Genomic DNA, 12,016 nt, shown 5'->3' on the forward strand with positions numbered 1-12,016 from the left:
CTACGCCAGGTGCTTGGGATCACTCGTGCACCGTGTATAAATAAACTACGTAGCTAACTTATGCCTCATTGTGAACAAGGCTTCCGTGGGGGAGCCGAAACGTCATCCAATCGTTTCTTTTGGTCGCCGTCTTCTCTTTTCGTTTTGTGGGTTTAAAGTCGCAAAGCGGCTCAGGTTATGAGAGCGGCGTAGGGAAGGGCTCCGGAAGTTTCGACCATTTGGTGTTCTTTAACTGAATGTTCATTCGTTGCAGCGGAATGCAGCAAATCAGTCTCGGACGAAAACCTAAGCTTGAGAGGTGCGGAGGCCCAGTAGTGCGTTAAAAAAATAAAATAAAAGGCAGAGCAACAAACACCGGCAGGCTCACAAGCCAACATATACACGAAGCAGAACTTGGCATAGTATGGAACGGCGAGATTTAAGGTCATCAAAAAAAAAAGCAAAAACGAGAAAAGTAGTAAGCCACCAAATACAGTTACAGTATGCAAGGCTTCGTGACTGAAACCTAATAAAAAGAAGTGCTCAAGCTAATGCTCAAATAGGCAAGGAAAAGACAGACCTGCATGAACGAAGACAATTAAAGCCATTCTATGCTTCTTTAAAAACTGTTCAGTTTTTTTTTTCAATGATTATCTAGAGTTCCTGACAAAGTGATTCGAAAGTTCTTGGACACACCAACACTTATAGAGTATATCGTTTGATAGCTTTGTCTTCCAAGGAAAACACTTAATGTAAATATCTTTCAACACATTTAAAAACAGCTCATAAGAGTCATCAAGGACAGGTAGGAATGCGGCTCCACTCCGCAACACGTACACAGTCATGAAATTGGCCAACAGTCACGTCAGTTATGCACTAATAAGGAAACCATTTCTTCATGTGTAACACTGAGTAGTACATAAATATGGTACGGGTACAAAAATGTCCACAGTGGTCACTCGAGCGAAGCGCATTAGTACCAGCTGAAATAAATGGTAAAACAACCATATTATAGAAAAGTCAATTGCACTGGAACGGAGTACGAGTAATCTTTGTGAGTGTAGCAATAATAGTGAAGCCATTGGAAGTAACTGTGTAATTTAAGTAACGATTTTTATTAGAACATTGAAGTATGTGGATGTTGAATTCACCACCAGTGATGGTAGCAAAGTGATCTTGCAAAGTGAAATCAAGAACGTAATCGAGACATATGAGAAATTTATCTGCATCACATGATGGTAGTCTATAAAAATAGAAACAAGCTTCTCAGGCAAGCATTTACCAGTGAGAGGTCAGCGCACACATATATCATAGACGTAACAATTATGTTACAGGAGATTTGTTTTACAGAGAAAATTTTACAGGAGATGAAACTGCATCGAAGGCGTCAGATACCTTGCGTGCAGATCGGACAGTGAGATGTAAGGCAGAAAAGTTATTTAATTGAGCCAGCGACCTACTTTGTGTGGAAGTAGTAATTCATGATACCGCATTTTACTTCACAAATTACTGTGTCAATGCAGCAAGGTCACTCTCGGGTTGAATGACAAAAGAAATGTCCCCTTCCTTCTTTATAACGAATATTTTCATTAAGGCGCTCATTCTAAAGAAATTCCGGTGTCGTTGTGGTTTTGAGTGAAAAATCCCTGTAAAAACAACTTAGGTGGTCCACCTAAGCACCGTCACCTTGTGGCGTAATCACATCCAGCACTTCGGATTGTGAGCAACTGACTACAGTGACAGTTGATAATTATTGATTGGTGGCGAATGGTTGCTCAAGGTACACATCCTGGGTCGCACGAGCCCCACCAGTGGCGCCACCTGCCATCGCAGGGCAGTGGCGCATCACTCAACCGCTGCACCTCTGAAGCAGAAGTTTCATGAAGGCTCCCGGGAATATATAAATATAAAGTCGAAAATGTCCAATTCTGCATATACGAGTTGTTCCGTATTTATCTCTCCATGTTGTAACAAATTGTCCTGCGCAAGCTACTTGCCTGCTTGGGTTCAAGCACAAACCGTAGGGTAGCTTATGATGGTCTGCGTATTTCGGTAAATAATTTAAACTTCGGAACTTGCCTGAATTGTCTGGAATCGACGAAAAACTGCAGCCTTCTGCGCAGAGAATTTTCGTCTAGGCGAACGAAGGAGCAGATTTGACAGGCTGCGCCATCTGGGGTGTTCGAGACTTACCCCACCTCCGAGCAGGGATATTGATTATCCCGCTGTGTGCCAGATGGCGCGACCTCTCCATTCGGCTGTCACGGTCGCCTCGGTGAAAAATTCTGCGCGCAGACGACTCCTGTGTTTCACCGTTTTCAGGCAGTCCAGGCAAGTTCCGATGTTGAATTATTTATCGAAAAACGCAGACTGTCACAAGCTACTCTGTGGTCTGTGCTTGAGCGGAATTAGACCATTAGTTTGCGCAGGGGAATTTTTCCCTCCCCGAAGAGAAAAATACGGAACACCCTGTATAAAAATTGACCCGTGAACACTATCGCTTCATGCATTTAATTGGAGCTTAAATGCCTCTGCAAATTTTACTATTAACATGGCAAGCAAACTTGAATTCAGACCACTTTCCCTTGTCCTTGACTATTCTGAGCAGGTTCCGTAAATACTTGGTAATGTTTTCTATCAGAGAGACAGAGCTCTCTTTATTATGCAGGGCGCTCCTTGATGCGAATCATTTGAACCTCAGGTCCTGACGAGAAAAGTATACAAGGACATCTGGAGTTCTGTCCTGTTCCTTTGGTTTCCTATGTATGGAAGTTCAAACGCCGACTACACTATTCCAAGTCATCGATACTAGCCTTAATTGAGCTCAGTTCAGCTGTAGCCGAGTTTCTTTCCGGCGCCCCATCTACGAATTTTAGTTGTTGTCTTCCCTTATCCGGTACGCCGAGGCACTAATTGACCCTTTAAAACTGGGTAGAATGAATCTCAATTTCATTTTCGGTGACGTCCGCTTTTTCATTAACCGGAGGGAGTAGAGTTTTCTGCTCATGTCCAGCAAAACTGCAGGAATATTGATTTCTGTCTGCTCGGTTGTCGCGGCAGTAGCATCCTTCCTTGTACTGGGACTGCAGGACCCGTGCCTTCATGTTTTTCTAATCTTTACTCGCTTACTGTACAAGGTTTCACCAATAGCACCTCAACAGGCGCCCGTCTGCAAGAAGGAATCCCACAAACAACAGATCACTTGTAAGCGCTCTTCAGAAAGCACTCCTCTAAACGCGCAGCAACGGCGAAATGCCGTAAGATGAAAAGGAAATTTTAGGACCACCTTCGAACTTCACAGAAGCAAATAAATCAAATTGCTGTGCATAAAAACGTGATTAAGTGTCCTAAATCAATTGCTACCCCTTTCAATACCTACCTTCATTCTGTATTTTTTGAAGAAAGTGCCATTGAATATGTTTTTGACTTTCCGCCTGAACAATCAATCACTGTATCCTATAAAGGGGTTGTTGAATCCCTACTTCTGGTTGATGCCAGAAGTTAGCATGGTCCAGATGACACACCAAACGCCTTCTTACGCCGTTATGCTGAATCATTAGCTCATTTCTTAACAAAAATTTCCTGTTTATCTTTATAGACTTTTTCCTTGCCCCCCGACTGGCTAAAAGCCATAGTAGCGCCTGCGAATAAGAAGGGAAACCGCGCGTGTTTAAACAATTACCGTCCGATTTCGTTGGCGAGTACCTGTTGTGAACTAATTGAACACATTATCGCTAACCACATACATGAAATATTAAACTTTAAAGGATGCTTGTCTCCAGTCCAACACGGCTTCATGAAAGGTTTTCCTACGGTCATGCTGTTGGTTACTGCTATTCATAACTTTAGTTCCGTATTAGATAAATCAGGACAACTGAACATAACTTTTTAGACTTCAGCAAAGCGTTTGATGAAGTTCCCCACAACAAACTACTTGTAAAACTTAAATTAATAGGAGTGTTCCTGACCTTGGTAAACTGGCTTGCCTACGAAATCGAACTCAGTTTGTGGATATTGGTGGCATTTCTTCCACCTTACTTCCAGTGACCTCTGGCTTTCCCCAAGGAAATGTGCTGGGTCCGCTGATATTTTTGATTTCTGCAAATGACATTGTGTGTTCCATTGATAGAAATGTTAAAATTGGTTTATTTCCCAACGACTGTATGCTGTACGCCCCAATGAGCTCTGTGGGTGACCAAATGTGACTGAATGATGCGCTTCGCAAAACTGTGGCCTGGTGTGACAGATTAGGAATGGTCTTCAGTTCTGATAAGACAGTGTTTTTGCGCATGACAAGAAAAAAAAAACATCCTATCCACTTTAGTTACTCTGCTTCGGCACTACTATTTCGGAAGTCGAAAAATCCACATATTAAGGTTTTTTAATAAATTCACCTCTCAACTGTAGCGGCCATGTTTATTACATCTGTTCATCTTCAACAAAAAAACTTAGACTTTTGAAACACAAGCTCAAGGGAGCACTTAGTCACGTTAAGCTATTAGCCTATAACTCTCTTATTCGGCCCAAACTTGAGTATGCAGCATCTGTGTGGGACCCGTGCACCAAAAAAGATATAGCAAAAATAGAAAACGTACAAAGACGGGCTCCGCGATTCATGTACAATAAATTCGAGAGAACTGATTCCCCATCTGCTTCAATGGCTGCCCTTATGCGCCATTTAAACCCAATACAATTCAATTTAATGGCCGCCAACGAAATGAAACGTCTTCGTATAAGACGGAAAACTGCTCGACTAATATTTCTTCACTCCTGCAGGGAAAGTTTGGAATTTCTTATTCACCTTATGTTGCATCTTTAACCACATAAAAAACCCGTCACCAACATTCCCATACCCTAACACCATATTTCGCGTAAAAAAACTCGTTTAGATTCTCATACTTTGCGCGCACAATAAACGAGTGGAATGCACTGCCTGACGAGACGGTCTCAAGTGAGAGTTCTGAAAGGGCTCTTAGCAATGAATTTTGATGTGGAAATTGATGTGCAATGTATTTCTTTTGACTTGTTTCGCTCATTTGTGTCATGTGTCAAACTTTTTTTCTGTGTACTAACTTTATGGCGCTTGTAAATATGCTTTGTTATCTGCTCTTCCTGCTTGGACCACATCAGGTCTGCTGTATTACGTAAACGAAAATAAAATACATAAAGATAGATGGCGCTGCCTTGCTCGGCAGAGCCCCGGTGGCGGTTCTGCACAAAGCAGCTTATCGCAGCACATATCTGATAAGCTTGAAATTTTGAGAAGGTTTCAGACATGATTGTTTTGAAATTGAGATGCGTTGGTATAATGAGGTTATTTTCCAGCTTCTCATAGTTGCGGGCGTTTTCCACGACAGACACCTTCCCATCCTAGTCCCTGTCACAAAATTCGGCGCATTTTTGAAACAAAGAGAAAAACCGCCGCGCGCACGGCGTCTCGCCAGCGCGAGCCGAAAGGGGGAGAAGGAAAACCCCTGCTGAGCGCGTGGCTTCCTCTCCCCTCCACCACCGCTCACCGACACGGCGTGCGCCGAGGGAATGAGTCATCCACGCCGATTTCTCTAGAACGTGCGAGTCGTTTCTACTGTTAACCGGGGGAAGAGGGGGAAGCCTTGCGTGCGCTAAGACATGTCCCCCTCCCCTGCACTCGGACGTCGGCGACGGTGCCACGCCAGAACACACTCGAATCTTCGAGATGCGACCCCTGACCTCTGACCAATGGGGACGCGCGGCCGGTGAGAAGGAAGGGAGACACACTGCCGATGCTGAGTGTATGTGCGCGCCTACTCTGGCGCGTAGAACAAACAGACGTGGAAGCGAGCCTATAAAAGAAGGCGTTGATCGCTATCAGATTAGTCAGTCCGGACCGCCGTTTAAGCTCCATCGAAGCGCGCCCGTTCGACTCCCGGGGAAAACACCACTAGGCCAGCCACGGACCAACGAGGCAACGTGCGCCAGTCTGCGGGAAAGCATCGTCGTGAACCTCGAGTCGTCGGACTGTCGCAGTGCCCGGTGAACAAATTGTGTTTTGTTTGTTTGCCTCTCTCGTGTGTTAGTGCACTTTAGGTGCAATATTGCCTTTGTATTGCATTGTCTCTCGAGTTCAACTTTGAACGAGTTGCATTGTTCTGTTAATCACTTAGTATGTGTCTGTACTAGTGATTGTGAAATCCTGTGTATCGTCTCAATTGCTGTATAAACTTTGTTTTGTTTGTGAACCTTTGCCTCCGACCCATTCTCTGGCTTGCGACGAGCGAGAGCTGGGCACCGAACGCCCAAAAACCTCTTGTCACTTGGTAGTTGGTCTCCGCTGAGCTTGCCACGCTGAGTCGAGGGCATCTCCTTAGAGTCCGAGAGCGCTACCCCCACAGGCTCTAAGGGTGTCTGGGAGCTTCACGCGTAAAAGTGCGCGAAGTCTCGGTGACAGTCCCCCATGTGCAGCCCAGCGCTAGTTGTCCCTTCTCTTGAGCAGTTCTTACTGCGGTAGTATCTTAGTGTCGATATTTGAATGCATTCAATTCAACCGGTGAAAATGCTTTTCCAGCCGCGTTTGCATGAAGTCTATTTGCAATCAATTTGTCTTGCATGATTGCCTCTATTAGTGTGATACTGTCCTTACGTGCTTTCATGACTTTGTACCGACAGTGTGTTCGCGTGCAGGAAACCCTGTGTGACCATGTTCCAGAATCATGGGATCGTCAGTCGTGAGCCAGTTTGATGACTTGATGGCTCAAGGTGTTCATTACACGCTGGAAGGTACAGACCCTGTCAAAAGTGTACCTAAGCTGTTTAGCGGGGGTCGCTAGCACATCTAGCAGTCCAAAGTTTGGGAGCATTTAGGACGCGAAGCCATTCATTCGAGAAATTACGGTAGCTGAGCATGCATAACGAGACATATAGCTGGCCTCACAAGCAAACCCCTTGCTCCGAATACTTTTACGTATACCACTTTCCGGCGCATGTCGTAAAACAGGGAGAAGGAAACCCCGGAGAGCGACTAGCCTTGCGTGTGTGGCTTCCCCCTCCATCACCCCCCGCCGACGCGACGCGCGGGAGGATTGCGTCAGCCATGACGTCGAACCTTCTCGACTGTCGGAGACGTTTCTATGAGGGCGTAGCCTTTCGTGTGCTAAGAGATGCTAAGAGCCTTTCGTGTGCAAAGAGAGATATACCTCCCTCTTCACTCGCGCGTCGTCGGCGGCTCCAGGCCCTAAAAATCTGTAAGCAACTCGAAGCCACTCCCGGTTTCGACATATGGGGTCGAGCGCACGGCGCGAGAAGGAGAAGGAGACTGCACAGCCGATACTATGTGCATGTGCGCGCCTGACTTGGCGCGAAGAACAGAGAGACGTGGAGCAAGTGTATATAAGAAGGCTGTTGGCCGCTGTCGACTTGCCCGAGCCGCCGTTTAAGCTTCTGAGAAGCGCGCCCGCTCGACTCCCGGGAAAACACCACTGCGCCCAGCCACTGTCCAACGGGGCAGCGTGCGCCAGTCTACGGGACGGCAGCTTAAACCTCCGTCGTGAACCTGTGGTCGTCGGACTGTCGCAGTGCCCGGTGAACAAATTGTGTTTTGTTTGGTTGCCTCCCTTCTGCGTTAGTGCACTTTAGGTGCAATAATTCCTTTGTATTGCAAGTGTAACATTGCACGAGTTGCACTGTTTTGTTGATAACTTTGTATGTGCCTGTACTGCTGATTGTGAAATCCTCTGTACCGTCTCATTACTGTATAAAGTTTGTTTTGCTTGTGAACCTTGGGCTCCGACCCATTCTCTGGCTTGCAACCGGCGAAAGCTGGGCACCAAACGACTAAAAACCTCTAGTCACTTGGTAGCTGGTCTCCGCAGAGCTTGCCACGCTGAGTCGAGGGCATCTCTCTTTCCGAGACGGCTACTCCCACACATCCTAAGGGTGTCTGCGAACGCACGCTAAAGCGCGCGAAGTGGTGACAGCCAACCACAACTCTGTAATTGTAACCATGCGTCTGAGCGCAAAAAGTTTAAATGTATTTAGCGGCATTTACTTGTTTGCAAAATCATGAAATTATTTAACACGTTTGATTACAACCGCGAACACCGCCGCTATGATCGGGAAAGAATCACACTTTCATCTCAGAAGGCATATTTTTGAAATGTACTCGAAGTCATCGCACATACACGATGTATATCTGCAATATTACCGAGTTGAAGTTGTCAGTTTATGTGCCTGATGAGCGATATGTACTTCAATTATTCAGTTGCTCACCTTCTGTGCAGGCTTGTGTACAAAGGACCTGTTATAAATCTCATATATGCGATTCTCCACACTAAATGACATTATGTGAACTGAATTTGCCAGACTCCTTCTTGCTTGTAATGGCGGGGAGATGGTGATGCGAAATTTGTTTAAGAAGATGTGGTGAGCCGCATTCTACATTTTTAGACTGTAAGCTATCTCTCGGGGTCTTCTGGAAGTACTTGAACGGTACGTTGAGACAGTGGGGACAAGAAACAAAGAAGCGGTGAACCTAAAAAGGGCCTTTCTTGTAACAAGCGGAGCAGCGCAACTGCACGAGGCCAAGAGAAGACAAAGGGGGAAACACGGCGCTTTGCATCCTTTTAGCCTCGTACCATTGGGCTGCTTCAATTCTTACTATGTGTAACAGACTCGCCCGTGAGTTTATCTCCTACAGTTTTATTTCTGCTTGCTTCGTTCTGGCCGGTAAGCTGTTTTTGCGTCAAAAAATTGGCGCAAGTTAAGTGGCCATTACATCTGGTACAAGCATATCAAGTGATGTGTTGGTCACGGTGCTTCAGTGCATGTGTCCTAAGATGGTCGGCGCCACGTGAATAGTGCGAAAGCTATGCTGGGCACAATTGCAGCTCCACACCGGCCTGGAGCCGTCCATATGTCTGAGGAATTTTGAGAATTCGCTTCATGGTTGCTTCGGGGCCGTCTGTTGAATGACCTAATTCAATACATTCGGTTGCGGCCTTTTGACTGGCCCCTTTTTGTGCTTGTGTACGCGAGCACAGACCCTAAAATACCGAAGAAATTGCTAAGGGAAGAAAGATATCCAAAGGAGAAGACGCCGAGGCTCATGTTCATAGGGACGGATCTGATTTCAGGTCATAGATGGAAAGTTAACGCAAACCTCATTCTTTTTACGTTAAGAGTCCCGTGTCGCAGAAAAGCCGATGTCGGCGGCAGCGGCGTTGGCCGCGAGTGAAAAATCCCAGCAGCAATAATAAATAAAAGAAAGTAGGAAATCGGTCGAGCGGGAGCTGGAACCAGGACCTCCCGGAGTCGGGAGACGAACACGCTAACCGCTCCACCACGCCAGCTCAATGCTTTGGAATGAACAAAGGCTCGTTTGGGTTTTGTCTAAGAACGGTGCGTTAGAGGCATGTACTGTGGTGTATATTAGTAATTATGAGCATTGCAATTACAGAAGTCGCGGTTAATCGAGTAGCTAAGCACGTTTCCGCTACTTTGCCTCTTCCCTTGGCGCCCACGTAGCGCTGTCAGGCGGCGTCCACTAAAATCACTCCCTCCTCCTCGCAATGCATGGCACTGTCCCAACAGATAGCGCGCGACGGCAGCGCCTCCCGCTCGTCCCCTTCGGGCGCAGTGGGGCCGTGCCGGGACGCAGGAATGACGCGGTGAGCGGCGAACAACGCTGCGCACATCCAAGACGCGTTCACCACAAAGCTTGCGGCCTGCTGGCCGCTCGTTCGGCGCGGAAGCTATGCTGGCGTTCGTGGCATTGCAGTTCGTGGCATTGCACGATGTACCGACGAACTATGACTGCAACCTGAGTTTAGGCGAGAAGTGAGAAAGAAAAGGAATGGGAAGAGGAAAGAAGAGAAGGCGCTGTCGCGTCTACTCTTAAGGCGAAGCTTAACGGAGGGAAAATGTGCGTTATAAATTGTTCGCTAAACTATTTTATTATCAATAACGAGTTGGGAGGTGCACAGGAACCAAGTCTTCAGCGTTGTTTTGGAAGTCACATACAGTGGAACCCCTGGCAACAAGGCATAGTCGCTGGCGTGTGGCAGTGCGTTGAATATAAAAACTTCTTTAACGTTTGTATTGTATCAGTCGCGCATGCACACTTTTGTATGGGCCTTGTCCAGCCTGATATCTGTAATACGTGGCCGATATCATGCAGCAGCCTTTAGGCTATATATACCAGCAAGCAATCTCGAATAAACCTCCTTCTTCTTGTTGCTTTCACGCTGCTTGTTCGTTGTTGGACGCCGGAGCAACGTTTTTCAAAATTTAACGACCTGAGAGGGTTAACTGCTGAGCTAGTTGATTTTCAGACATAATAAACAATTTTAAGTGCAACGGGGACAACACACAAGAAAGACGACAACACGAGCGTCCGTGTTGTCGTCTTTCTTGTGTTGTCTCCGTTGCGCTCAAAATCGTTTATTAATGACCTGAATTCGCATGTTGACATTCAGATGCACTGCCACCAACCGAGTTTCTTTACGCCCCATTTTCATGCAGAACACGGCATTTCGTAATGTCTGCCTACATTCATATGCGACTTCCGCGTGCGGGTGTCAGTCCCACGATCTTGGGCTGACTTGCCGAACGCCGAATTCATTCTGGCACAGCAGTGGATAGAAACAGTGAGGGGTGTTACTCTCGCGCATGGTCTCACCGCTGAATCATGCTGTAAAGCTGTTCTCTGCGTATGTGACAGCATAGCCAACGCGCTCAAAAGAAAACGACACAAGAGACGGGCACAGTGTGAGTCCGACCAGCATTTACCGCTTCATCTCGGAACGCAGCCGATTAAGTACAACACATTCCGCCCTAGAAGTTCCGTGCTCTCTCACTCCTCCCCCTACATAAAAAATAAACCAGTCACACCATGGGCAAACAAATTAATACAGGAAGTTCCAGCCGCAAGGTTCTAAAACAGCCAAAATACTTACAAAGCAGGAGTTGTCGGCGCCGTTGCCGTAGTGACCGAAGAACAGCCCGCCATCTTTTTCGCAGTAGTAACGACAATCGGAAAGCACAATTTTCTGTGGAAATAAAAACAAAAACATTTGTCATTTTCATATATCTCTTCCTGCTAGGGCATGTTGAGGCTGGTGACATGCGCAGCTTTCCTTTTGTTGAATGTTTCCGCGTTAAATTCCAATCCTGACAATATAAATTTTGCACGCTCTAGAGTTATTTCAAGCACACTTTATCATGAAAAAAAAAGTTCGCGGTGGTCAGAGTAATAACCTATTGTGAGCATATATTATCTGCCTCTACGACGTAATCAAATTTCGACAATGCTACAGCACTAGGTGTGCAGCGCCAAGTTTATGAGGAGGAGCGGATGGCCAGTAATCCAGACTCAACATGCGGTCTTTAAGTGCATGTGTGCGGCATAATGATAACGTGGAAGTTGAAAGTGTGCGTTCGTCTCTTAAGCAATTCCTTTCTCTATGTCTCCTTTTTTGTTACCTGTCTGGCATAGTTTCCACCACACAAAACACTCCAGAAAGTTTTTTTTAGTTTTGTTTAAATAGAGTTGACATTTAAAATTAGAAATTCTCCTATGCATAAAGAATTAGGGTGCTTCATTTATCAATTTTTTCTTATAGACATAACAAAACGGACTTCTGAAATCTTTTATTCCACAATATCTATAATTTTAAACTGATTTTATAGTAGAATAATATTGCTTCTACTGAATACAAGCCGCTGTTATGCTCAGTGTTAATCCAAACTATCCGCAATTACACTAATATTTCTATTCTCAAGACAAGAATCAGGCATCATTTGCAATGTAAAATCCTAGTGATATCAGCTGAATCTCAGACTCATGACAAAATTTATCATGCAAGCGTTCCAAGAAAATGAAGTTTCATATCACTTACTGCGGAGTTTTCCTTGCCTTTACATCTGTGGTATTTCTCAGAAAATATGAGCCGCGCGGCTGCCCCAAACTCTGGTTCCCCTGCGAAGTCAAAGGGTGCCGAAACGCAGATCCCTTCTCCTTGTAAAGAGTAGAATGAACGAAACTCACACTTGATCTCTAAAGAAA

At 45.7% G+C, this 12,016-nt stretch overlaps 1 protein-coding gene across 1 annotated transcript in view; it reads right to left on the bottom strand.

Moving 5' to 3' along the window:
* Positions 1-10,804: 10,804 nt before the first annotated feature.
* LOC149326849 (uncharacterized) overlaps positions 10,805-12,016 on the bottom strand; it is a 35,638-nt gene continuing 34,426 nt past the window's right edge. The window contains exons 8-10 of the mRNA XM_089564701.1: positions 11,850-11,929; positions 10,908-11,000; positions 10,805-10,816 (exon numbers count right to left, since the gene is read on the bottom strand). Of these exons, the coding sequence (XP_089420827.1) occupies positions 10,805-10,816; positions 10,908-11,000; positions 11,850-11,929 (185 nt within the window). The remainder of the gene's footprint in view (positions 10,817-10,907; positions 11,001-11,849; positions 11,930-12,016) is intronic.

Source organism: Amblyomma mixtum, chromosome 10 (assembly GCF_055824585.1).
Source record: "Amblyomma mixtum isolate Tamu chromosome 10, ASM5582458v1, whole genome shotgun sequence".
Taxonomy (NCBI): domain Eukaryota; kingdom Metazoa; phylum Arthropoda; class Arachnida; order Ixodida; family Ixodidae; genus Amblyomma; species Amblyomma mixtum.